General features: G+C 45.2%; 1 protein-coding gene across 2 annotated transcripts; it reads left to right on the forward strand.

The window, feature by feature from the left end:
* Nucleotides 1-484: 484 nt before the first annotated feature.
* On the forward strand, nt 485-26,623 carry SUSD3 (sushi domain containing 3). 2 transcript variants are annotated; one of them, XM_064724114.1, is made up of 5 exons: nt 485-723; nt 13,769-13,957; nt 16,208-16,355; nt 19,533-19,700; nt 26,226-26,623. In XM_064724114.1, exons 1-5 carry the CDS (start codon nt 639-641, stop codon nt 26,437-26,439), a joined length of 804 nt encoding a protein of 267 aa, XP_064580184.1. In that variant the 5' UTR covers nt 485-638; the 3' UTR covers nt 26,440-26,623. The 2 variants fall into 2 exon arrangements, with proteins under 2 accessions (XP_064580184.1, XP_064580185.1); XM_064724115.1 differs by lacking the exon at nt 19,533-19,700.
* Nucleotides 26,624-26,946: the final 323 nt, after the last annotated feature.

Raw genomic sequence — 26,946 nt, forward strand, 5'->3', positions numbered from 1 at the left:
TGCCAAGTAGCCTGTGCATGTTTGTGTGTGCCACCCAGCTCCGGACAGGATGATGGATCTGGGAACCATCCAGTGAGCTTCCTTGCAGATCCCAGTGAAAACAAAAACAACTTTGTAGACCATAAACTGGGTGTATGTGAGAGATTCTGCTCTTGGAATATAACCACATAAAGAGCAGTATACTGTGTTTGCTAAACTAGACCCATGAAAACCAGACTGAGGTACCTGAGGCTCTGCAGGCTTTGAGCACCAGCCTGGCTGCATCGGGGGCTGATGGCAGGCAGCGGAGGAGGACAGGCAGGAAGCAGGGCAGGCAGTCTCTGGCCGCCCGTGAGGTGCCGCGCGGGCCGGGCAAGGGCCAGGCCAAAGCCCGGGGCCGTCAGGGCACGGCGCGATCCCCGGCCCCCGGCTCTGGCTGCGCCGGCCCCGAGCGGCCCCTCCCTCGCCCCGCGGCCCCTCCTCCCCGCCCCGCGCTGTCGCTGAGGGGCCGCGGGGCGGGCGCCCGGCGGGGCTGCCCGGGATGGGCCGTGCCGCGCTACTCCCCCCGGCCCGGCCCCGGCGTAGGGCGGGCGGGTGCGGGTGCGGTGCACCTGCCGGGCGGCTCGGCGCGGCGGGGCTCGGCGGCGCTCGGCGGAGCCATGCCGGCCGCCAGCACACCCGGGCTGGACGCGCCGCGCACCTCCGCGCTAGGGCGGGACGGCGGCGGCCCCCGCGGATACGCAGGTACGAGTGTGGTCCCGCGTCGTTCCTCGCGCAAGTTCCCTCCTGCGTGGCAGCAGAGGGGAGGGAGGATGTCAGCGGGCGTAGCGCCAGACCCCCGTCAGGGTGCAGGATCCCTCCCGCGTAGGGATGCGGGGTGGCCGGGGCAGGATGCGGTATGCCTGGACAGAGATGTTGTACGTGCCCGGGGAGGGACGCGGGAGACCCCAGCCGGGGCTGCATTACCTTCGCGCTCAGCTCCGGAACCCCGCGCCGGGCAGGGGCCCCTCCCGTCCCGCTCCGTGCCGCCTGCAGCCGCGGAGCGCGGAGGGGACGGTGATCCGCACCCTGAAGTTCTCGGGCACGCCTCGAGACGGGCGTCCCGGAGCCGCCTCGGCACGGGGGTCCCGGCGGGTCCCGGCGACCCTTGGGCAGCTCTGCCGGGGCTGCACTCGGGAAGCCGAGCGGGGCCGGTGCTGGACGGTGGGCCGGGCGGAGGCGCCGAGCCGCCAGGGCTGCACTCAGCAGCCGCGCTCCGGAGCGTCCGAGCGGCTCACCCGGGGCTGCCGGGGCCTGGGGAGGGTGGTTGGTCCCAGAGAGGAGGCGCTGCGGGTCAGTGATACAAGTTTGGGGTTCAGTCGCTGGGATGGCCACGGCGCAGGGGACGAGTGCATAGGGGCAGAAGGGAGTGCTGGTTCTCAGGGACATCGCTCCTGGATGTGTATCATCGGGCTGGGAAGGAAATTAAGATATCAGTGGTTTAATGGAATATGTTAATACATGGAGGGGTGGAACGAGAAATCAAGCAAAGCTTTTTCCTTCTTGTCTTTCTGTTCCCTGAAGTTTTCTTACCCAATTCAATTGCATAGACTATAAAATTATTTTAAAACCTCTTTGGCTTAAGTGGGTTCCATAATTTGGAGGTGATGTGAGGTGAGGGAGGGTCTGAACCGGTGGGACACGTTTGCTGCGCAGGGCTGTGGCGCTGGTGGGTGTCTGGGCCTGGAGGGAGCAGAACCATGGTCTGGACCTGCTGGCCCAGGCAGCAGGAGATGCATATTCCCAGCCACAGCCACCTGTGCAGTCCAGGACCAAGGTGAGATGGACGGATGCTAGAGCTTGGTGCAGCTGCCATGACCTGCTGGTTGCGGGGGTTTCTTCCTCTTTTCTTCAGATCACAGAGTAGCTGGGCTTTTCCCTGGCTTCAATGCAAGCGGAGCTGAGTGCTGCTGAAATCCAGAGACCTCCTTCTCGTGTGCAGCCTGTTCTCTCATATCCTTGCGATTTATTTGGCTCGTGAAGTTCTAAGAGACTTCATTAATGATCTGAATTTGTTGTGCCTATGGAAATCGGCAAATGTATTTTATCTACTAGCTAAATGCTAGCAGCAGTGCTTTAAATTGTATCTTCTGAATGTGCTTGGCTGTTTAATTTGAGTTAATATAGCGGTTAATTTGAAAACACTAAACAAGTTCTGGGAAATGGGCTTAGAGAATTAACTCAAACCCAAGTGTAAACCCTGTTGCTCTAGTCTGATAGTGTTGCTAATTACTGACTTTTCTCTTATTTTAAATAATGTATCTTTAGCTGCTTTTTATGTTGTGTCAAAGTCTTGTGGGACTGGGTTTGGCCACACTAAAATGAGTTTTGGAAGTGGCATGTCCTGTGTTACACTCAGCCTTTCTGTTTCTGTGTAGGTTAATCTTGCTTTGTGTAGATCTGTGACAAAACAGCGAGGAATGCTAATCTGCCAAAAACTATTTGGTGTTCAAATTAGAAATCCACCCCCAATTAATCCCGTGGATATCTATAGACCTGGCACCTCTGAGCCACGTCTCCAGCCAGAACGAAAAAGACCATTTTTCAAGCCAACTACACCAAAACTGTGGAGCAGGAGCTCTCAGTAAGGTGCTAAACTGGAATATGCTGGGTGAGGGCTTGGCTGTGCTGCACTGGCTGTAGGACCAGCAGTGATGTTTGAGCACCCAGGGCTTTGCCAGACCTTTGCTAGGTGTCGGCTCTTCACCCTCTCTGCTGCTTCATGGGGCTTTTCCATGGTGCAATTTCACCTTTGCAAAAAAACCATTTGGAACTATTGAGTCAGGTGGATGTACTGGTGGCAACCCTAAGCAGTTTAGATAGCTAAAACGATGGCTACTTGTATAATTTTAAAATAAACTCTTGTTCATCTAAATGTGACCGTGTTATTTATACGTCAATGTTTGCTGCCAATTGTTGCACAGTATACAGTATCTTTCATTGCATCCTGTCCTTATTGGTGATCTTTTTTGATGCTAACTACCCCCTTACATTATTTCAGACCATGAGCAATAAGGTGATAATAAAGATTTGCACAGATAAACTCCCTCACATGTTCCTTCTGAGAGGATGAAAAAAATGTGGCAGGATTTCCATTTGAATTAACGCATGAATGAGAGAGAAATTAAAGGAAGTTCCTTAGTACAGCCCTGATGCCTGTAGCATTTAGAGGTCTTAGAGCTTCCTGAGACACAGCTGTGAGATTCAAACACCCTGCACTTTTCCTGGTCTTGCCTTCGTTTGAAGGACTGACAGGAGCAGGGAGAACGATCCCACCCTCAGACTGGGGAGGGTCAGCAATGCGGTTCCCTGAGGAGCTGTGGGAGCCGGGCTTACCCCGAGGGAAGGTCAGCAAATGTGTAGGGGAAGAGCACAATAGATGTCTGGAGCTGAGAAGAAGCCTTCTGTACTGTGGCTGTTGTGCTGTCACAGCAGCGTTTACAGTGTCATGCTGTGGTAGTGTTCTGTGGACACTCATCAACCAGTGCTTGCCAGGCTCAGTAAATTCTCTGGAAAAGCCTCTGAGATCCTGAAAGGCTTGTGTCGGGTGACCCAAGCACTCTCCTGCCCTGTGGGGATTGCCATGGCTGCTGTTGTCAGCCTGTGCCACTGAGGTACTGGTGCCCCTGAAGCTGTCCAGATTATACCGGGGTCTTTTGGGCGAAATGGGAAAACGAGAGAGAAACACAAAGGCATATAATTATTTTTAGTCCTTATGTTGCTGAAGTGGGAGTTATCCAGGGTGATACGTTTTTTTTTTGCTGTGGTTCCTCTCATTCCTTAATTAAAAATAAAATTCCTGTAGCTCTTTCAGACCAGGTAGCATGTACTGCTGCCAACACAGAGATGCATTGACAAACACATCAGTGCAGCCACAGACAGAGGAACAATAAATGCAGGATCTGGCAGAAACACTCATTATGACAGGTTTTTAATTAGTAGGTCTCACTGCTGGGCTGTTGTCTGTGGTTCTGCCTTGTTCCTCCACTTTCCAGGGAAGGGGAGAGTTTTTGTGAGGTGGGAAATGCTGCAGGCTGCAGTGAATGCTCTGTTCAGACCTAATTGTGGAAGGAATTATCTAGCAGACACCACTGAAAGAAAGGGACAGGGTCTTTTGCTTAGAACAGATAGAAGTTGCAGTTTGCTGCAGGATAGGGGCAGGACAGCATGTTTTGGCTCAGTTGTAGCCTGGATTTGGGTGGCCGTGGTGGGATGCTGGCACCGGGGTGGATGTACCAATGGTGTGACTTAAGCTGTTCTTTTGTTGTGAGCAACTTTATTTTTTCTGGAGTTTTCTTGGTAGTGCAGAAACTGAAATTAGCTAACTAAGAACTTACAGTTGCTCTTCCAGGACAGCAAAAACAAAGTTGTTCTTGGAAGCCAGGAGCGCTGCTGCTCTGCAGTACGGCCGCATAGAATTTTATCACCTTGTCCCTGCGATCCTCACATGTGGTTCCATTTTTAGGCTGCAGAAGAAAACCTGGATCCCAAATTTCCATTTCCACAGGGCAGAAGGTGATACAACTTGGAATATATGGGCTTGTCATTTCTCCGGAGTTATTTCTCCTTTCTTGTTAATCCATGACCTCAAAGTCAAACTTTGTATTAAGTAATGTAAAAGAAGTGACAGTTGCAGAATGTCTGGTAATTTGCTTTATCTCCTGTACTGCAAGGAGTTAATCTGGATGGTTAGGCATTTGCACCAGGCATTGATACTGCTTTGAGAGAAGGATTTTTGTGCTTGTCATTAAACAGTACAAAATTGAGAAGGAAGACAGCTTTTGGGTTTTCTGAGTCCTCCACAGTGCAAGATTATTCCCTGTGGTATTCTCCAATGCTTTGTCCTAGCTACTCTGAAATTACCTAGGATAGAGAGACAGACTATTAGTAGACATCTGAATTTCAGCTAATGAATAAGGTGAGCTGAATGCTTTGGATCCAAAACATTGAAATTTGAAAAATCACAAGTCAGTCTTAAAACACAGAAGCACCCCAATGACAGTGGATAACCCAGCATTTTCTGGGTGGTGTAGTCTATTTTAAAGGGCAAAACTGCTGCCAGTTTTGCTGTTCCCACTGTGTCAGAGCCAGGAGATCCTTGGACCTTTCCCCTAGAAAAGCAGAGCATCCCTAAGCATCACTGCAACTCTACAGCAAAGAGATTTATAACTATGATAGAATTGGCGTGATTTTGCTTACTAATCGTGATTGCCACTGACTTTTTATGTGCACTGTAGAGTCTTGCCTTCAATATTATGGTGGAGACAAGCTAACACATAGGAGAATTGTCGGTTCTTGTTTCGGCACTTTATCGACTCGCTGTCTTTGAAATGCAGCTGCAGATGAGCAAGCATGTTATTCTAAAGAACAGTTTTGACTGGCCAAGTGGATCAGGATTGGCAGAGAGGTGATTTTGCAGTCTGCATGAACGTCTGCCTCTCATTTGGTTGTCAGATGACAGAGAGAAATGCAGAAGTTGCAGAATGAGCAACTGCTCCCTAAAATAAATCAATTCCTGTGTCTGCTGAGGGTCTCAGGGGCAGGGGTTGAGCTGGTGCCTGGATTACAAATGAGCCTTTGCAGCAGAGCACAGCCCCTTTGGCCCAGCAGCATCTTTAGGGGGGTCAGTAACTGCCTGGGGGGCAGCAGTCACAGCTACCTGAGCCCAGATTGGAGTGGTGGTGGCTGGCAGAAGCAGGGTTGGGGAAAGGGATGGGTTAACTGCTTGCCTTTCCTCCAATAGACCTGGGAGAGATGATTCCATTGTTATTTCTGGGATGAAATAAAGCCAGTCACAAGGCTGCTTGTGTATTCCAGACTCCTAAGCAGAGTAGCTTTGATTGGGAATGAATTTAAGGAGAGGTCAGAATGGGGACAGAAGTTGAGTAGGGTGAAGGGATGGTGTACAAAATTCCCTAAGTGCATGTGTGGGCTGGGAACAGTGTGTAGGAGGATGATTTGGCCTGTGGGAGCTCAGAGAGCTGCAAAGGGCAAGTTTTGGGGTCTGATTTTTTCCTGTTCAGAAGAGCAGAAATCTGTGCCTTCATGTAAAAGCAGAATTACACCCAGGAAAGTTTCTGCTTACAGCCACAGTTATTTCCAAGATCTTTGCTAGCTGACTGGGTCAAAAGAGGCATCTGGACTGGTCACAGGGGTTCTACTTTGCTCTAAGAAGTGGTGCCCCACACAACCAGGGGCAGTTTTGCACAGGCAGGAGAGCCCTGGTGCCCATTATTCTTAATACCTGCAGAAATTTAGATTAGGACTAAGGTTTTGATTCATTTGAATCTGTTTCAGCCCAGAAGCTGAATTCTCACGTGTAGCCCCGAGCTCCCTAGCTGTGTACAAAGGAAGGGCCGGACATGGGGCTGCCCTCCTCTGCTCTGCTCCCTCGAGCTGTTTGTCATTCTGTGCATAACTCACCTGCAGTTCTTGACTTTTTAAATGGGAAAAGCAAACACAATGCACTGGTTCCCTGTCCTTATACTGGGATTCTTATCTGTCTTGGTGCCACCTTGCAGCAATTCCGGTGTGCAGGGAGGATGAAAGCAGGTGTGTTTATTGACTTGTGCTGTTAATTGTTGCTGTGCCTGAGCAGTTCCTGGCAGGGTGCTGCGTGGCTCTCACCCAGCACTGTGCAGCTTGCTCTGGTGGCCGTGGCCAGGCTGCTGGCTGCACGTCCCTCTGCGTGAAGCCCAGAACAGGAAAGCCAAACTCTCTCAGGAAAAGAACCAACCAGGGGAGAAGCAAAATAAAAAATTATAAAACCACAGAGATGGGTTTTAAATCTGGCTGTTGGTTTCTCAGCCCACGAATGACTTCTGTCACCATAATAAAAGGCATGCTATTGCTAACTTTTTCAGACTGGTGTCTGAAAAATCAATTCACAGAAATTCTTGCTGACAGTTGTGGATGCTAGGTCACAGCTCTGTGGTGTGCATTTTACAGCTTAACACAGCAAACCAAGGACAGGATTAGCTTCAGATTGCTCTTGGGAAAGACTTAGGGAGGCTAAAGTGGGCCAGCCAGGGGGAGGGAATGCAGGTAAGGTCTGTAGCATCCCAGCTTGTTTTGCTTAACAGGGTGATTGGAAATTCCCCATGAAAAATAACAAACCTGTATTCCATCATCTGTTTTAAACCAGGAAAGTGGGTGCAAAGATAAAAGGTTGAAAAGTTTCTATATTCTTTACAGATCAGTTCTTTGTGGAAATGCAATTCCTATGTTTTAAGCTTTTTGGCAAAAAATTAAAATATGACCATCAAGTAGCATGCAGATCTGGTCCACCTAAAATTTTACATTGGGGGTGGATTTTTAATGACTGAACTGTTTTTTGTCCAGCTCTGGACCCTTCCTCCTTGAGAACTTTTTTGGTCAAGTAGGTCAGTGCAGTGTGGCCCCAGCCATCCATAGAGGTTGTGCCCAGTCTGGCAAGTGTTGTGCAGAAGCAAGAGGCACCGGTCACATCGTGCAGGCACATCTGCTCTTATCAGCCCTGTCCAGCGCCCCAGCACGTGCCTGTTGCTGTGCACAAGCCAGAACAGAGAGCTGGTGCAGGCAGATAACCCAGAGCCAGGCAAGACAAATTTGCAGCCAGGCTGAGCTCTGTGTCTTGCAGGGCAGTGCAGGAGAGTGGAGCGTGTTGGGGGTGGGCAGTGGACAGGCGGGGATGCTGCAGGAGGCTTCCCGTGGGGCAGCACACAACTTCTGTCCTGTCCACTTTTCTAGTGGGGCATCCCTCAGCCTTCCTCTGTCCGTGGCTCCTAACAGAGATGTGCTTTCCCTGTGGAAATACATCTGGGGTTTCTTTTGGCTTCTTCAGTGGCTGGCTTTCCAAACAGCAGATCACTTTGCACCCTCTGCAGAAATGTTACAATTGTTTATTGAATGAGAGATTATTCATTAGTAGTGGGAAAAAGTAACGGAGAAAGTTGAAATTATAAAAATCCAGACTTCACTGGCCCAATGAAGGACACCAGCAAGGATGTGCCCACCAACACCTGTCTGAGAACAGAGGGACCTGGTGGGAGAGGTAAAGGGCACACTTGCCCTGGGACTCGCATGTTGCAAGTCCCATGGTGACGTGAAGGAATGGTGAGGCCCTGGCACAAGTTGCCCAGAGCAGCTGGGGCTGCCCCTTGGATTCCTGGATCCAAGACGAGGGGGACAGGGCTTGGAGCAACCAAGTGGAAGGCGTCCCTGCCCATGGAAGGGAATGGAATGGGATGAGCTTTAAGGATCCTTCCAACCCAAACCATTCTGTGATTCCATGAAAGCAATGCTGCCCAAAATGTGATGGATGTGGGAGTCTCAGCACCTGAACCCTTGCGTGTTGTAAATTACATGTGCCAAGAAATCAGTTTTATCTACTAAACAGAACATTGAATAAAATAAAGGAAGTGGGTAGGAGTGAGCCTGAGGTATCTGCTATAACAAGGGTAGGAGCAGAGAGCTTATTTGAGCATGGATTTGTGAACACAGAAATAAACTCTCTTCAAATACCTTTTTACTCTCCTTCTTAATTGCATGGAAATTACATATTAATGGGAGAACTGGCTTTTCTGAAAAGGTGTTTTTACAAATATTTAATGGTGGCCTGTAAGAATCATCAGATATTGGGTTCCCTCTATCACACTTTAAAAATAGTTTGATCAATAGAAACATGGAATGTTTTATGGGGAATATTTTCATTCAGAAATGCTAATATGAGGTAGGTGCCAGAACCACATATTAATAAGCTGCATTTCTTTTTTCAGGTAATGTGCTGTGACAGATGTGTTCCTTGGGTACCTGCAGGTATTACCTTGTGCAGTTGTCCAGGTGTTCCTCTATGTGACTGACCCAGAGGAACAGTCCTGTGGCTGCTGCTCAGTTCTTGCAGGTCTCCATCAGGATTTGGGGTGTGAAGCTCCTGGAGCAGTGGTGGCTAAGGCTGACGCTGCCTCCCTGCAGTGATGGGAGTGCAGAGGGCTGTGTTTTGGTGCATGTGCTCTGTGCCACGCCTGAACCGCCAAAGCTTCCCCCAGGAAATAATTTCAGAGAGCCATAGCTGTGTGCTGGAGAGCAGACAGGTCTGTAAGAGCTTTCCCACATGTTCACAGCAGCTGCCCAGGGATTGCAGCACAGCTGGCGACCTTGGTTAATCTCTGCAGCTTCTATAGCCTAGGTCTCACCCTGCTCTTTTACTGTAGGTCTGGTGTCATGCTTACACTAACTTCTTTAAAAACTGTGCCAGCATCTGGATTTTCTCGTGGGAGGATCAGATCCTGGTGGCCATTTGTTGCTTTAAAAACCCAGGCCTGGCAGCACTTGAGGCCAGCTCTGCAAGGAAGCAAAGGCATGGTGGTGAGGAGACCAATGCCAGGGCCAGACAGTTTCACTCTGTGCAAGATGCTTTGCTACATCTGCTTTATTTCATATTTCACTTCTAGCTGCTTTTCTTTTGCTTTTTAACACAATGAGCTCTTCCCAGAGCTCTTCTTTGGGATTGCTGTGGATGCTTAACATGCCTGTGATTTCAGGGACACCAGTTTCTGAGGTGGGCTTCTCTAGGAAAAGAGACTTGCAGCAATAATATTGGTGTTTATTTTCTACAGGGTTGATAGACCCTAGTGTTCTCTTTCTTTCTGGCATCTAGTTATTCCAGCATATTTTAGTGGTATCAATTCCCAACAGTAAGCAATGTAAAGGGGTACCCTTTGTGTCTCTGGGAATAATGAGGCAAAGACATGGATTGCTCTCTTTCTGCACAGACAGCAAGTGGCAGCCTTGCTAACGTGCTTCTAGGTAATTACTTGTGTAGTTTAGATAATTTTGGTAGATACTTATGCAATGTATTTGATTTTACTCATTGTTTTGCTGTGGAAGGAGCACAGGAAATGTTTACCAGGCAGGCATGCCTAGGTTGCTCTCTCATTTCTTTTTCTTATCAGCAAAACATAAACCCACAGCTTGATGACAATGAAACCGTATGTTTCTTCTTTTTGACAAATCAGTTTTGCAATACAGATAATCCTCACTGTACATGAGAAGAGATATTTTGAATTATTTTAATTTTTACATTACTCTATTTTTCACTGCCTGGAAATTATGTATGTGCTTATTTCTGAACCCAGAGGTTGGGTGAATTAAGAGTTCATGGAGAACACTATGCTTTAGTGTCTGTCTTACTTTGAGGACAGTTACTTGTCATATGCAATAACCTGTTTGTTGTAGCCAGTGCCATTCTGCACTGCCAGACAGCAGCATCAGATTCAGAGATTTTCTGAGCACAGGATATCCTCTCAGCGTGAGGCCAAGCTGAGTATTGCGTTTGCATAAATCAGCTCCTGCTCTGCAAAAAGCTGCAGAAACTGGAATCATAGAACTGTAGAATCAGAGGAGGTTTTGGGTTGGAAGGAACCTCAAAGCCCATCCAGTGCCACCCCTGCCATGGCAGGGACACCTTCAGCTGGGACACTGTCCATCTGGGCATTTCAAGGCTCTGGGCACCCTGTGCCAGGCCTGCCCACCCTCACAGCCAGGGATTTCTTTCCAATATCCCATCTAAATCTGCCCTGTTTCAGCCATTCCTCCTTGTCCTGTCCCTGCAGGCCCTTTTCCAAAGTCCCTCTCCAGCTCTCTTGTAGGCCCTTTAGCCACTGGAAGGGGCTCTGAGGTCTCCCCTGAGCCTTCTGTTCTCCAGGCTGAACAATGCCAGTGCTCCCACCCTGTCTCCAGAGCAGAGAGCCTCCAGCTCTCTAATTAGGGGATTTATTCAATTTTACAGTTTTTCATTTTTAATTTCTGGGTGCCAGTTATGCAAACCAAGACCTGAACATAACATTTTCTAGATATTTATAAAAGAAATACAAATTTAAATGTTAATCTGGTCAGCACAAATGTTTGTGTTTTACCAGGCAGCAGTGCAGCCTCAGACTCGAGTCTCAGCTGAAAACAAAAATATAATTAATTCTAATGATAAAAACAATAATAAAATTCTTGATTGTAGTAGATTTAGTCTGATAAACATGCCTGAAGGGTATTCAAAAAAGAAGTCTATATGGACCATCTGCTTATGTAAGTATAAGGATGGAAGCTTACTTAAACATGATTCTTTGGAGATGTAAGGGTAAAATTAACCCAGCAGAAAAGTGAATGCCATGGCTAACTACGAAAACATTACAGGTGAAGGAAGTGAAGGACACTAGAGCTTGCAGGAAAGTTTTCCAAAAGTTAATTGATGATTAAAATTAGGGCAAATTTTGTGCAGAGAAGCTGAATCTCAGCTTGGTTGAAATTTCAAAAGGTCATTCTGGCAAAGCTCCATCTGGGCATTTCAATAAATGCATTTGTGAAAAGCAAAAAGCAGTGACACATTTAAGTTTTTGGCTTTAGTGAGAAGAAGTGGTATTGAAAGCTCTTAAAAGAAGAACAGCATTTCTCCTCTGCACAAGTGCAGGTACATGAAGTTGTTGATGAACTTTCAGCTCAGGTACAGAAGGTTTTGGATGTGTAGCTCTCATTGAGAGGCACCTCTGTAGTTCCAGCCCCAAATACGTTCATATGAGAATGATCATCTGGGCATGATCCATGATGCTGTTGCAGCCCAGGGCAAAGCATGGAAATGCCCACATTTTCAGGGGATGCTGGCTAATAGACATTTCTGTAGAGCTCAAGTGGAGCAAAAATAATTTAAAGCCCACAGGTGAGGAATGGTGCTGACAAGGTCACTGCCATTCAGAGGTTTGATGTCTTGGCAGACACCATCTTGGGCAAGGACGGGGCAGGGAAGGTTCAGAACACTCCAGCAGCTGCAGCTGCACGTGTAACTCGGGATGGTCAGTGCTGGATTAAATGAAATATGGCTTGAAAGAAAGGATCCAGTGCCAAATTATTTGTTCTTTGGAGAACAAAGAGTGAACAATGAGTCCAGGTAAACTGGCAGATATACTGAATGCCTCTACTGAGGCTGCATGTGGTGGCCTAGCAGGTGTGCATCAAGTCCAGTTCAGCTCTAATTACTTTTTGCATCTTGTGCAGCTACAAGAGTCACCAATGTGAACTCTAAGAATGTGGACTGATCTCTAAAAATAGCCTTGAAATTGTAAAATTAAAAAAAAAACCCAAAACCAAACAATTATATGTAAAATCCTTATTTTACAGATTAGGACAATGTTTTCTCATGGTAAACCACAGAGTGATTAAAATAAAAAGGAAAGCCCAAACTCGTAACACTCATTTGGAGTGAGAAGGAAAATTGTCCAATGCATCCTGTATGTTGCAGGAATGGGATGTGGGCGGGAAGAGGTGAAGAGAAATCAGTCCTGTAGAAAATACTTGCTGTCATTGAGGCCAATTTCTGCCATAGTAAGTGCCTGAAAGAAGTGGCAAAAAAAAGAGAAATAATCAGCATGGAATTAAAGAGCTATGGTTTTCAAAGCTAGTGTTTGGTGCATATTTACTCAGTAGATTCCTAGTAATTGTCACTGGGACTTCTGTTTGGTCTTTTGCTGAGATTGCTTTGGGTTTGTTTTCCAGGGACAGGGAATTTAAGAGCATGAATTGGAGATAGGTAGGTGGGACACCTGCCTGCTGTGGTATGATTTAGGGGCTTAGCAACAATAATGATACGGGGGGAGTTTTAGCATTCAAAATAAAATACATTTGCTAACAACATGTGGTTCTGTCAGGATGTTCTCAGGGAGGCTGTAATTTCTTTTTGCCTGTAGACATGCTTTTAATATTTTGTATGTGTCATCATAGTGCTTGCAGCACTATGCCTCTAAGTTTTCTCAAGTCTTTGGAAATCCAGTGAAAAATAGGGAACTTGGGCTCTGATGCAGGAGCAGTGCTGGTATTCTGTAAATGTTAAAAATATCCGAGTTTCTAGATTCTGTCAAAGCACATATACAGACCCAGAAAAAGTATTTTTACCTTTGAAGTTATCTAGATGTTATATGTAGTTTTAATCATCTCTCATTGAAAGTTGTTTAAAATTACTGTGAACAAGGAATGTTGTGACAATAAAATTTAGTGTATGAAGTTAATGGCTAACATTAGGTGGCCAAGAGGAGAACTGCTCCACACCTCAGACAGCAGCTGTATAAACAACAAAGCAATAGAAAAGCGGAATGAACAAAAATATATTAAAAATTAATTATTTACTGTAAAGCAGAGTTTGTCACTCAAAAAGTGAGATAAGTTATATGTGTATGTCTTTCTATGCTCTTCCCTGTGGTTTTGACCCCCCGTCTCCTTTCAGCCAAGCCAAACAGACATGCAGTTCTTGTAAAGATAAGAAGTTTCAGTCAGATCATGCCAAGATGCTACCAAGTAGGCTGAACTGCATGACCAGTCCAGTAGATCTTGGAAATCTGTGTGCAGGAAGACACGTAATGAATACTCCCAGCCAGCCTGAGTACTAAATTAATCAGACTCTAACAATACAGGGATCCATAGGGGACCGTGCTACTCAGAAATTACTTGTTTTTAGTGTTTTTAGTGTTCAACATGTACCAGTCTGAGCAGATAATGTCACAACATCAGTTGCTTTGTGCTGGGGATGAGGGCAGGGGAGCTGTTGAATGGCACTGATGGAGGGCAGCCGTGGGCTGATGCTTGGCAGAGCAGCCAGCACTGGCCGCCCCGAGGTCTGCTATTTGTTTTGACCATTGACTGTGACGGATTTACAGTCTGGTGTCAGTGCAACCTCAGTGGATGGCTTCCCTGTCGGCAGCGGCGCTGCGCTGTGTCTGTGTTTGCTCTGCAGGGCAGTGCAGCCGCCTCCTGTCGCCGCCGCTGGGCTCGCTGCGGGTCCTTCACGGCAACGGCACCGAGGTGGGAACCGTGGTCACCTTCCAGTGCTCCGCCGAGCGCCAGCTGGAGGGAGCGGCCATTGTCACCTGCGTTTGGCAAGGGAACAGCACGCAGTGGACAGCCGGAGTGCCCTCCTGCAAGCGTAAGGTTCTTCCCAAACCTTGCCCCTCCCTCTGGGATGCAGTGCCTTCCTTTTGCCCTGCCTATCCTGCGATGTTAGGATTCTTCCTAGATACCTGTGCAAAGAAAAAGACAAATTCAATTTTCTTCAAAGTTGCCCCACTGATGGTAATTCCACTCCATATATGTTCTGACATGCCATTATCATGACACACAGAAAGACTCTGTTGGATTCGTCCCTGATCTCATGTCACTGGAATAAATGTGCCTCTAGCTAAAAGCTGTATGCTTCTTTAGAGAATGTATGGGTGTCTCCGTTTAGAGGCAAACACTCTGGAATGATTGTTTCCTCTAAAAAAAAGGGTTCCAACAATCCCTTTCCACCAATAAGAAATGAATACTAGTGGATGAAAGTGAAAAAACCCAACCGTTTATTGGCAAACAGATTGCCCATGCAGCACAGGAGAAAAGGTAAATAAATGCTAGATATTGAACTGTCAGACCTTAACACACACATCCTCTGCCCCGGAAAAAAACCCCAAAACACCAGAGCAAGATAAAAACCCACAACGGCCGGCAGGCGGGTGGGGAGAAAGATGACGCCAGCTCCTGTCTCAGAGAAAAAACCAAAAGGTTCACGCACAGCTGGCGCAAACAGATGGGAACCCAGTGAGTCTGTGGTGTTGGTCCCCTGGTGAAGCAGGTGTGCTTTCCCTGCCCGGCTCGGGCTTTTTCCCAGGTCTGGGGCCAAAAAGGAGCAGCCCCTCCCTCCCGCCGGGCCCGGCCAATTCTTCTCCTGGCACTTGTTCTCACTGATCTTGGACCAAAACCGAGCTGTCCAATTCACCTCGAAAAGCAGCTGAAGGATTGCTGCTGCAGCCTCTCCAAGCCCAAGAAAAACAAAGAAAAAAACCAAACAAATTTCCGCCTGGGCTAACAAAAAAACCCAAACTAGCCAAGCAAAACCCAGACTGCACCACACTCCCGGACGCCGGGGCACTGAGGCTTTGGAAAAGCCCAGCAAAGGACCCCAAGGCTCCCCCTTCCCTCGGACCCACGTTAAAGACACAGCAATCATATTGGGGCATAAAGCAGAGAATCAGGGAATAGACCCTCATCAGAAATCACCCCAACACTATGGGAATGACCAACTGATGTGCAAACATATTTGCGAACATTGTATCTCCTGGCAGTCTTTTCTGACAATGTTTTTGCTGTAAAAGAAGCACAGTGATATTTTTTGAACAATTCTTGGTTGTTGCAGCTGCATGGGAAATTTACCATATAGATAAATAGTGTCTGAATGGCAACAGCATGAACTACCTTTTAGCTGTGTTTCTGCTCATTTATTCTAAGGTTGCTAATAGTTTGACCAGAAGTAGACCCAAGGAAAACTTGGTACCTCTGAGCTTTGAGGTGCCTCAGACCTCGAGTAATTTCAAATCCCCAGTGGATACACTGCTCTTCAGACACTTAGTGCTCTCTCCCACACTCAGCTATTCTTACCTCTTCTTTGGAGATACCATAAAAGAAAAAATGAGAGAAATCATTCCCCCAGAGGCTGCAGAAATATAATACTTTGTGTGGAGGTCAGCTGAACCATTTGTGATACTGGTCATTGTGACATTGGGAGAACTAGCTGAGTTTTGAAGCAAGACATGCTTACTGCTTCAAGTGAGTTGGCAGAGATCTGCGTTAGCTGTGCCACATCACATTCCTACTCCTCCTTTTGTCTGGATAACTAGATTCCAGCATCAGATCCTTGTGAACACTCAGCCCTGCACATCACTTCTTCCATCCTGTATTCTTCCCCAAACTGAGGAAGACCTATTGTTTGCTGCCTGCCAAAGAGGATGTAATTACATGGAACTGTCCTTGCTCTAAATGGCTTCTTTAAGCCCATTTACCCGTGTTAGTATTCATTTCTGTAGCTTCAGTCCTTGTTAATAAAGAATTTGCAGCTCATCTGCAGACTTGTGCTTTTAAGCTACTGCAGTGCTAAGGGTGCTGTGTTTAATTAATTGCAGTGGTGAAATGCTTGTGAACAATTCATGGATAACTTATAAACAGGAGATTTTTACATAGTCCAGTTTGAGGCTTGCATAGGTCAAAGCTGAAGCCAAGATTCTCTGGTATCTTGACACATAGTAATGTGGAAGTCCTCACTGAGCAGAAGTGTGAAGCAGGCAGGCTTCAGCACGGTTTAATGAAAATGGGAAAGATAAATTCATGGACTGATCTTAGAAACAATTCTGTGTTTGCTTTGTTGCAGCCATATCAAAATACGAGACCTTTGGCTTTAAGGTCGCAGTGATTGCCTCCATTGTGAGCTGTGCTGTCATTCTGCTGATGTCCATGGCTTTCTTAACTTGCTGTCTGATTAAATGTGCAAAGAAAAGTGAGAGGAGAAGAACTCAAAGGTATGTCAAGATGACAGTTTTAATAACAGTGTAAGAGTGTACGTCATATGGACCCCATTGCTGTGATAACAAATGCTTCAAAGGATTTGCTGCTTGCAGCACTGCAATCATGTTCATTACTTAAAATCCTTAATTTGTAGGTCAGGCTTTAGGCATAGAAGGACTTGGAATTCCAGAGTACTTAAATACCTGATGCCTGTTAGTAACAGATAACCTCAACAGGCCTAGGCAGATCTGGATTTACCCAGGATTATGCAGAAGCTGAACTATTTTCTGAAGCTATTTTCTGGCACAGCATTTCTCTTCTCAAGTTATTGAAGATTGGCAATCATTCCCCTTCTTCTCTATTTCTTTCCTTTTTCCTTTTTGTTCTTTGATCACTGCTGGGAAATGGAATCTCCCTGTGTCAGAGCCATCCAAGGCCTCATCATCTGCTGAGCATCCTCAAAGCTGTCCCAGCATGGGGCTGGAAGAACGGAGGATTTTGTCTTCTGGCTTGGAGCACAAATTGGTGGATTATAAACAGGAACAGGAAAAAGTCAAATTTTCAATCCAGCTCATTATAAAAACTCAGTGTGGATAGTGTCAGCAGGAGCGTGTTTGCCTGTAGGCTGGAGCCAGGCTGCTGGTGCTCACGAGAGCACCCTCCTGCAGTCACTGCTGCAGAAAGCTTTCCACAGGAACTTGGCTTACCTCTCCCTTTTCTTGCTGGTTACTCCCACCAGGCCCTCCAGTGGAGTGGAGGGAGTCTGGGGAAGACAGTAGTGAAAGTTTCTATGCTGAGCTGTGATTTATCTGAAGCTGTGTGGGAACCAGCTGAAGGGGGAACTTCTGTCATTTGAAATCCAAGTGTAGCCAAAATAGAGATTTTCTGTTTCTCTTAAAAGACTTTTTTGTGTCAAATAATAAAAGTCCTTAGTGTCAGTCATAATATTCAGGTATTTACTGGTAGCATGAAATAAATTGTTTTGAAATGAAAGGTAAATTGACATTTTTGGAATTCCCCCTTTTTTTTTTTTATAAGACTATTCATATCACAGTCCTTGTTACTCATTTATTTTAAATGAAGTTTTGTAAAAAGTAGCCATTCTCATTATTTTGATGACTTGATATTTTTCCTCTTACAAGAGAAAAGCCCTTCACACTGGACATAATGACCTGATTCTGTCATCAGGCTGTAAAATTATTCCTTTTGCTGAGACTTTCTCAGTTCCCTGCTCCCCTGTGCTTCTTTCCCTGTCTCCTGAAGGAGCTGCTCCATCCCATTGGCAACAGAGTCCAGCTCCAAGGGGAAACCTGGGGGCACTGCAGGCATTGTGTATCTTATCCCTTCTGTCAAAAAGAATTGAAGTCATGTACAAACTATCCATGTCATGAGAGAAAAAGTGACATAACCCTCTGTGAAACTTGTCAGGTGGAGTGGCAGCATCTCTGTTGGCAATGGAGGTGGAAAAGTGGATTGACTTCTGAATGCACAAATCATTAATCTGACAAAAAGCTGCAGGCTTGATAACTTGAAACAAAATGAGAGCTCTTGGGGAGGAAATAATGAAGTAAGTGTCTCTTAGACCAGATCTGAAAGATGAGGTAATCTCCGCCTATGGAGCAGAGAGGATCTCCTCACCTTGCCTGTAACTCTGAGGTCTGCATGTCTGCTTCTTTTGGCTCTTAGATGGTCACCTGAGAGATCATCTCTGCCTGCAAACCTGCCTTGCATGATGCCTAGTGATCTTTGAAGTGCCATCTTGTGTTTAATAGAATCATAGAATCATTAGGATTGGAAAAGACCCTTAAGGTGAACTATCCACACAGCACTAACATCATGTTCACAGCTAAACTGCCACATCCACAGGTGTTTTGAAGAGAAAAGGGACAAAGGAAGCATGGCTGCTGTTTTCTTTGGAAAGAGCCGGATTGCATCCCAGGAAGACAGAAATGGCACCAAAATCAGCGTCGCCACTTCTCACAATTTGATCTTCTCCCATCAGCCAGTGAAAGTGTCTGTGATTCTCTTAGACTTCTTTTAAAAACAAGAAAAGAAATGGTGGATTTTTTTTTCTCACCTCAGAGTTGCAGAGAGCAGCATGAAAACAGCTCTGAACATTTCCAAAAAAGAATTCTGACAGTGAGGGAATATGCCCTCACTGTTATGCCTTAACAAACGCAACACTACCTGTCTCCTTCATTTTTAAGTCAATATCTTTTCAACCTGCCTGGTGATTTTGGAAACATTAAGAATAGCAGTGATGCAAAAAGTCACAGAAAATAATTTTTTTTCCTGAAATAATCTATCCCATAAAATGGAGACGATATGAACTCTTTTCACACATAACAGGTTGTGGCCTGATGTTACTGTTGAAGGTCCATTAGAGCACTGACACATCATCCCACCCTTATATGAGTTTTCTTACTACATGTAGTCTGGAAAAACCCTGAATCAAATGGACATAATTCTTGGAGGTTTATTTCTTTCAACTATCCATTGATGCTCATAAGAAAATCGTTCTCGTTTTCTTGTTTGTTTGTTTGTTTGTTTGTTTTTTGAGGAGTGCTGGACAGTACTTAAAACAACATTATTTTGCACAATAATATTTATGCTATTGAAGAACTCCCTGTTTTAGGGTGTTATTTAAATCTCTACAAATTTGGCTTACACATGAAGTTCAGCACGTGTTTAAGTGCTTTTTTTCAGTAAACTTGTGTCACAGACATGTTTTATGAAAAATCCTTTCCTTACGACTTTTTCTCCTGAGGCCTCAGGAACAAAATGTAAACAATGGTTATCTGCTGCTGTGGAATGCAGCAGGTGGATCTTTGATTGGTCTCATGTGGTTGTTTCTAATTAATGGCCAATCACAGTCTGACTGTCCCAGTCAGTCACAAGTCTTTGTTATCAATCCTTCTTTTTCTATTCTTAGCTAGCCTTCTGATGAAATCCTTTCTTCTATTCTTGCAGTATAGTTTTAATATAATATATATATCATAAAATAATAAATCAAGCCTTCTGAAACATGGAGTCAGATCCTCATCTCTTCCCTGGTCCTGGGACCCCTGCAAACACCACCACAAACCTGGAATGAGATTTAAGCTCTAGAGACTCAGGCCTGTGGTCAGCTAACAGCTCAGCTGTACAGCCATATATCACAAAACTGTTTCTACTGCTTGGTATATTCACAGAGAAATGCAGCTGTGGTACCAGCTGAAGACTGAAGAACTAGAGCACATGCAAGCTGCTTACTTTGGTTTTAAGGGAAGGAACAATAACAACAATAATAAGAAACTCAGGAATATATCTGTATTCGGTGACATGACTAAGATGGCATATGATAACCAAGGCTTCTACAGGTAAGGCTGTTAAAATAAAGTAGGTTTGAATGAGCTGATGGGATCCTGGCTAAACACTAACAAGAGCTAAAACCAGCTTATGAGAGCAGGTATATCAGTCTGTGCACCCTTAGCCAAAAGTCTGGCTGTTTTGGGTATGGAGAGTTATGGGCACTGCTTCTCATCAGAGATGGAAGTGTCATTAAAGGTGATTCTAAATAAAACTGTCCTGGAATTGCTTTTGGAACGGATGTGACCCTTGCTCATTTACACCTTGTTCTCTTTTTTCAGTCAAGTAAGAGCTGTTTAATCAAGTAATTTCAAGTGATTTCTATTCTTTAATTCTGTAAAATGAATAGACATGCAAGGTGAGATGTGGGAATTCTACTGACAGATTTCAGGAAGACAACAAATGGCCTGTCAGTTTTGTATTTCACTTGCAAGTTGTTTTTTTTTTTAGTGTGTGTAACAAATTAGGCTAAGTTTCCTCATCCTGTGTTCATCTGGCTTACTGGGAACAGGAGAACAATGCAGGCACTGGGGAGGTGCAAACATGGAGCTGGGCTGTGCTGGGAGGACCAGAATGAAAGGACACATTACCTGTCTGGGTGATTGCTGTGGTACCAATTCCCCTGCAGTGTGAGGTGGGAATGTTGGCAGCCTGTGCCTGGAGGAAATCTCTAAACCTGGGTGCATGTTGCTGCAGTGGTGAAGCTGTTACAGTATTGATTGTCCAAAGAAATAAATACAGGCATGTGGCATGGTTGAAAAACAGCAGCAAAACTGAGGGTGGGCAGTCCCAAAGGAAAGATTCCATATATTTCTGCATATCCATGGTCAAGAACCAAAAGAGAATTTAACCAAGACTCAGGGAAGGTTCAGGCTTGACATGAGTAGCCATTTGTGTACCAAGAGGGTGGTCAGACCCTGGAACAGAGTCCTGGCGTGGGTCAGTGTTGGTGGCCCAAACTGGCATTGCTCAAGAGGCATTTGGACAATGCCCTCAGTAATGAGGTTTAGTTTTTGGTCAGCCCTAAAGGGGTCAGGCGGTGGGACCCAGTGATCCTTGTGAATCCCTTCCAACTGAAATATTTCAGTCTAGTCTAGTCTAGTTTAGTGTAATCTAGGGTAGTCTATCAGACAGAACCCTATCCCTGTTCTCTCCTACCCTATCCTCTTCTTGTGTTAAAGTTTCAGCCATTTCGAGGAATTGCCCAATGCATCATGAGATCTCCAAGCACAGCAGCAATCCTGCTTGGTTTTTCTAGGCAGGAGCTGTCTGAAGAGGCCTTTTCCAGGGCTGTGGTACATGCTGTTTTCTGCAACCCAGCCATGGTTGCAGAACCAGAAAATGGTTCTGCAGCCCACTTAGAAGGGGAAGTTGAGATGAGTGCTGCCCATGTCTGACAAGGGAGAAGGTGGAAGCCTGAAAAATTCAGTAATTTTTATGATAGCTTTCTCTCTTTTCTTGAAGAGAGTTCTGCTTCACATTCCTAAGCATATGAAGTATCTGAAAGAGTAAGAAGTCTTCCATCCTTGGAGAAGACTCTCTTGAGTATATCTTAATTTATTTTTGACTAGAAAATCATGTAGGTTGTGCTACTTTTCAGACTTAATTGAATAGATTTTGACATTAACATTTTGATTCAGTACTTGAGGGTCAAAATACTGTAAGAAGAGATAAAATAAAAAGCTGATTCTTTTAGGTAAGGCAATATAATATAAAAAATCAATTCTTTCAGGCAGGTAAGGTATTACCAAATACAGGTTTACAAAACAAATAAAAGTTTACAGACAAATTTAAGATTAAAACACTAATCAGTTAAAGAGGGGGCTTAGGACGCTGACAAGATAATTTTGGCTGCAATGAGGCGACACAATGTGGGTGCAGAGTGCTGATGTGCAGAGCTTGTAAATAACAGAGAAGCCCAGCTGTGTGACTGTAGGGGCTCCACGGTGCTGTTCTGGACCTGGCTGCCACAAAATGAGAACTTTCTCCCCTCATGTTTGAAGCATATCACAAACATCGTGAATATGCAGTTTTGCAGGAAAACGTTGAATTTTAGTGGCAACTGCTTTAATTATAATGATCCTCATTCTGACTACTTTTCTGGTTGAACAAATTGCTTTAAAATGATAAGAAATATCTGTACAAATACCTGGGATCATTAACTACAGAGTGCTGTCACTCCAGATGCCGCCTCTTTCATTTGGATGTAAAGAATCATAATGAGGATGAACATACCAATTTTAAGCAGAAAAAGGTCTTATATGCATGAGCTGCAAGTATTTACAGCATATTTGCTCTATTATATTATTGAAAACACTGAATAATGTTGAGCAGGGAAAAACAAGTTACAGATCATGGTGCTGCTGGGAGGGAGGTGTTTCCCCAGCGTTGCTTCTGAGAAGTTCAGAGCAGCAGAGATAGCAGTTTTCTCTGTGGTGCAGAGGTTTGAGCCAGATTAGCTGAAAACAAGGGTCTGTGTCTAGGGAAGGGAGATTAGCTGCAGCCCTGGGCCACGCAGTTAGAGGAGAACAATGTCCATGAACCTCCAAAGCAGTCCCCAGGAGGATTGCTGGGCAGAGGGCTTGTCAGCATGTTGGGAATGGCTCTCAGAGCCTGACTGCAAGATGTACCAGGATGTGTTATTTTTGAGTCAGTTATTTTGTGATGAAGAATAATACCTGACTCTGCACTAACTGTTCTCTGGAGCACTTGCTTGGGCACCCACCACCCGAGACAAACAGCTCTCTGCCATCCCAGCAAGCAGCAATGTGGGAGAGCTAGGATCAGGCATCTGCCCAAGAAGGCAGGTTGTCCTCTGCCACATGACAGGCACAGGGTAAAATATCAGTAAAGAAAAACTTAATGGCAGCTGTCCTTCCTCTGTGCCAGCTGCTAGCAGTGTTTGAGAGATGAAGATCACCGAGGCGTTATGTTAAAGAAATGGGTGTCCAAAAGCAGAGTGGGATCAGCTTAATGCTGAAGGGGCCTGCGCTCACCCACTGCTCATGGTCAGCTGTAGCTGCTCCCCAGGTGAAGGTATTTCAGGGTTTGACAACCTTTTCTGTGAGGAATTTTTTTTCCCAATATCCAACCTAAACCTCCCCCAAAATGACAGAGCTTAAAAAGTGCCTTCAGTTTTCAGCAAGGAGGCAAAGCTTCACAGCAAACTAGTGCAACAGCCTCAGCAGAGCTGTTGCTCTGGGAATACAGCCTGAGGAAATGCAAATAAGCAATTGCTCTGATAAACACCATTGCCAATTTTAAAATTTTTAAAGAATTGTCCTGTCCACTGCTGTAATGTACATCAATTAAATTGTAAGCATCCATTCAGGATGAGGACTGTCCTGTGCTTGTTTAAGGAGTTTGTAGCATTTGCATTTGTTCTGGAAGTGAAGCCATCAGTTCCATAAAAAGCACGAGGAAATGCAAGTGTTCTGTGCCAGAAATAGGATCCTGAATCCATCTGGAACCATTTTTGTTCTGACAAAATATGCACAACCTAGTCTAACATTGTGAGAGCAAACAGCAAACCCTTCTGACATGAAGAGACATTAAAGAACCAGGCACTCCTCTTTTGGAACCTGTGTAGAAGACACTGTCCCAGGAGAAGCACAGATAGCAAGTGTAAAGAAATCACTGAGAGCTCATTTCAGTTTGCATCATCTTCCTAGTGATGGTCAGAAATAGCCACACCTTGACTCTGTTGCTCTGCTTTTCAGTGTAAAAGTCCTGTAACCTGTCCTGGAATAGATACTCCCTTGACTCAAGGGATGTGCTGATTTTTTGTGAGGGAGAATTGATGATGCAGCATTTTCCATACTGAGGAGAACTGAATGTACCTGTACTCTAACTCCTTTTCATTCTCTGGCAGCTAAGATGACAAGAAAAAAAAAGTAGTCCAGCTCAAAAATGCAATCTAAAGAGAATCAAAGAAATTTGGTGTAGTTTTTTTGTCTAGCATGGAAACATTTGGAAGAAGTTGGGCATTTCAAATTTGCACTGCTTAGAGGTGAATTATTTTTCACAGCTCTAAGTTAAAACATTCTCTGTGAAGCAGTTGATCTGACTGTAGAAGCTAGTCAAGTGGAAAAGCCCATGTCTCAGTAGGGTTAAAGTCCTCCTTTCAGCTATTCACACAGCTGGAACATATTACCAAGAAGAAAAAATCCTTCTGCAGAGAAGCAGGCTGGTACATTCTCCCACAGAAGATATTTTTACTTGCTGAAATTTTTGTACCAGAGACCTTTCTGACTACAAGATGCTTTACCATTCTACCTGGCAAACAGCAAATAAGGGCAATCCAACAACAAAGAATCCCAACTGAAAAGATTTTGTAAAAAATCACAAAGCCAGCATGCTATTAGGAGAGGCAGCTCAGCATTTTCAGCATCACTGCGGGGTTTAATGCTGCTTCGCATAGAGCATTCATTGATACAATTGTATGGAATTGACACAGTTCCTTACACAAAATATTTGATTGCATGGCACCATGAAGGGAAGACAGCAGCATAGGAGAGGGGCCGATTTCCTTTCCCTCCTTTTCCCTGCTTTTGCCTGTGACTGGTCCAGCCTTGAGCTTCTCTGTTCATGGAGTTATTCTTTTTTTACCTCTTGTTTTTCCTGTGCTCTGTGTTCCCCACCACCACCTTTTAGAGGCTCAGATCTTCCCAGTACCTTTCGACATGCAGGTTTCAAAGAAAGCTGAGACAGGAGAAGTGAGCTGTGGTTTCACCTTGGGGCCCTGTTACAAGGGTAGGATAAACTGGTTTTTAAGTTACACCCATTCCTGAATTTCAGTCTTAATTGTCATTGCAAGAGCTTGAAAGGGGCATGTACAGCAACATGTGCTTTTAATAGAGCTGCTATTATTGTTTTCATAATGCTTTCCTGATTACCCCAGGGTCTTGTACAAAGCCACTAGGCATACAGCAAGAAAAAAAATCCCCTCCCATCCTCTAGTATAAAAGCTGTTTTGAGAGGCAGTACCAGCACCAGGCAGCTTTGTGGCTGTGTTCTCACACGTCTCGGATGTCCTGTTAACAGTGTTTTCCCTCCAGCAAGGAGCATCTCTCAAGTCACACAGAAAAATATTCTTGTGAATCCTCTAAATCCCATTGACAAATGCTGTGATGGCTATTCTTCTCCCCTGATGGGAGTTCCAAATTTTATCTGTCAGATACAGTCTGCCCTTGTCAAATGCATCATGCCCTTGGCTGTGCAGTGCCTAGGGCAGGTTTATATAGCCAGGTAAGGGTGCAGAGAAGGGTTCTAATCCTCTTGCTGTGGTGTTTTGAAGTAGCTCAGTTGGGAACTGGAGTTAAGGAAAGTTGAAGTGCTTGAAAAAGCAGTCATGCTTATTCAGGACAAAGTGCAGAGCTTCCAAGGATGAGAGGAGAGCAAACTGAAGACTGTGTCTGACTGAAGGTCATGCACACAGAGCAAAGCCCACTGCATGCACAGTTTCCCCTTGGTGACACTGCAACCCTCTTAATAGCTCTTCTCATGCTCTGCTGAGGTGAAACCTCACTGCCTTCACTGTCCCTCTGATGTCCTCAGCGTTTAATCTATTGCAGGGAAGAGAGGTGCCTACTGTCTCACCCTACACTTACAGAATGACTTAATGATGGAATGGTTTGGATGGAAAGGGGCCTTAAAGACTATCCCATTTCCCCCCTTGCCATGGGCAGGGATACCTTCCACTAGACCAGGGTGCTCCAATCCCCATCCAACCTGGCTTGGGCAATTCCAGGGATAGAGCAGGCACAGCTGCTCTGGGCACCCTGTGCCAGCAGATGTCAATGAAGGCTTAGTAGTTCCTGAAATGGGAGGAATGGGGTGCTAAGCCAGGAGTACATTTCTTCTCCAAGTACAGTTTTAGCCAGTGTGGGTTCCAGAGTGGTGGACTCTGGGTAATTGAAGTGTTTCACAACATAGAGATTTATCGGGAAAAACATCAGAATGGGATGACTTCTGCCCAGGTGGACTGGATTTATTGCTCTATAACCAGCACACCTAGACTTGAGCTATAATCCTGGCAGAACAATTTGCAAAGACTTTTTTTTTTCAAAGGCTGTTTTGCTGGCCCAGGCAAAGCTTTTTTCCAGTCCTTCTCTGTCTATGTGCTGCTTTGATTTGATTTTTATTTTGACCTTTGACTACCAACTCAAGAAGATGGAGCCAAGTTCCTTATACTATAAAAATAATGAACAGCAGCACAACAGCAGTTATGTCAGAAGATTTTCTTTTGGCAATGTGGTGTGCAGCATTACCCCATGTAGCTTCTGTTCCCTGATGGCACGTCACAGTGGTGCTCAGTTGGTACCCAGCAAAAAGGTACTTGAGGTCTTGTTGAGGTTTTACAGAGACACAATTATTTGCACCTCTGCTGCCAACTGGTTTTGTTGCTGGGAGAAGCAATTTTTCATGTTACAGCACAAGTCATTTGCGAAACACCCGATGTGCCAATAAAATGCACAAATTCTGTACCTTCACCAGAATTAATGAAACAGAAATAACTTTTCCCTTTGTGCTTACAGGTGCCAGGAAGAGCAGAGTCGGGATGTTGTCGTTCCTGGGTGTTGCAAAGACAACAGTCACCTGCTGAAGGTAGCCAAGAGCAGTGGTGCACCTGGGGCACACACGGTACTGAGACACGACACTGCACTGCAGATGGTGAACTCCATACACCTTGTTGAAGTCTACAGTCATAAGGATAGTTACAACAAACCAACCTGCCAGATACCTGGATAGCTGGTCTCAAATGCAACTGCTTCTCTGGACCAAAATGAAATGTTGATAGAAATATGTGCCTTAAAGACAACATAGAAAGTTCATTATTCATATGAACTGTAAGTTTTCTATATTCCAAGATGGTTATTTAAGAGAAATGCTTCAAGGTCTGATACAAATAAAGATATGAATATTGGGACTGTCAGTCCAGAGCTGTTCTCTGTGGTGTGCTGTGCAGTGTGACTATGGCAAAAGCATAATGCCCTTCTGCACAGCTAGAGAGGTGGTACCCAGTTTGCATATTTGCCTCATATGAAGTTGTTGATAATAACTACACACCCCTCAGACTCCAGTCTTCTCTGAATCAGTGGGTTTTGTAAGGATTTCAGAAAGAAAAGTCCCCCATATTTTTACAAAGTAGCGTGATAGAACTACAAAAAAATTTGGTTTTAATCAAATGCCGCATTGTTTTGTATCAGAAAGGTCTTTAGTTCATCTGCTCTGTGTTTAGAGACCGTGTGAGACTGG

The sequence above is a fragment of the Zonotrichia leucophrys genome, chromosome 12 (assembly GCF_028769735.1).
Source record: "Zonotrichia leucophrys gambelii isolate GWCS_2022_RI chromosome 12, RI_Zleu_2.0, whole genome shotgun sequence".
NCBI lineage: Eukaryota > Metazoa > Chordata > Aves > Passeriformes > Passerellidae > Zonotrichia > Zonotrichia leucophrys.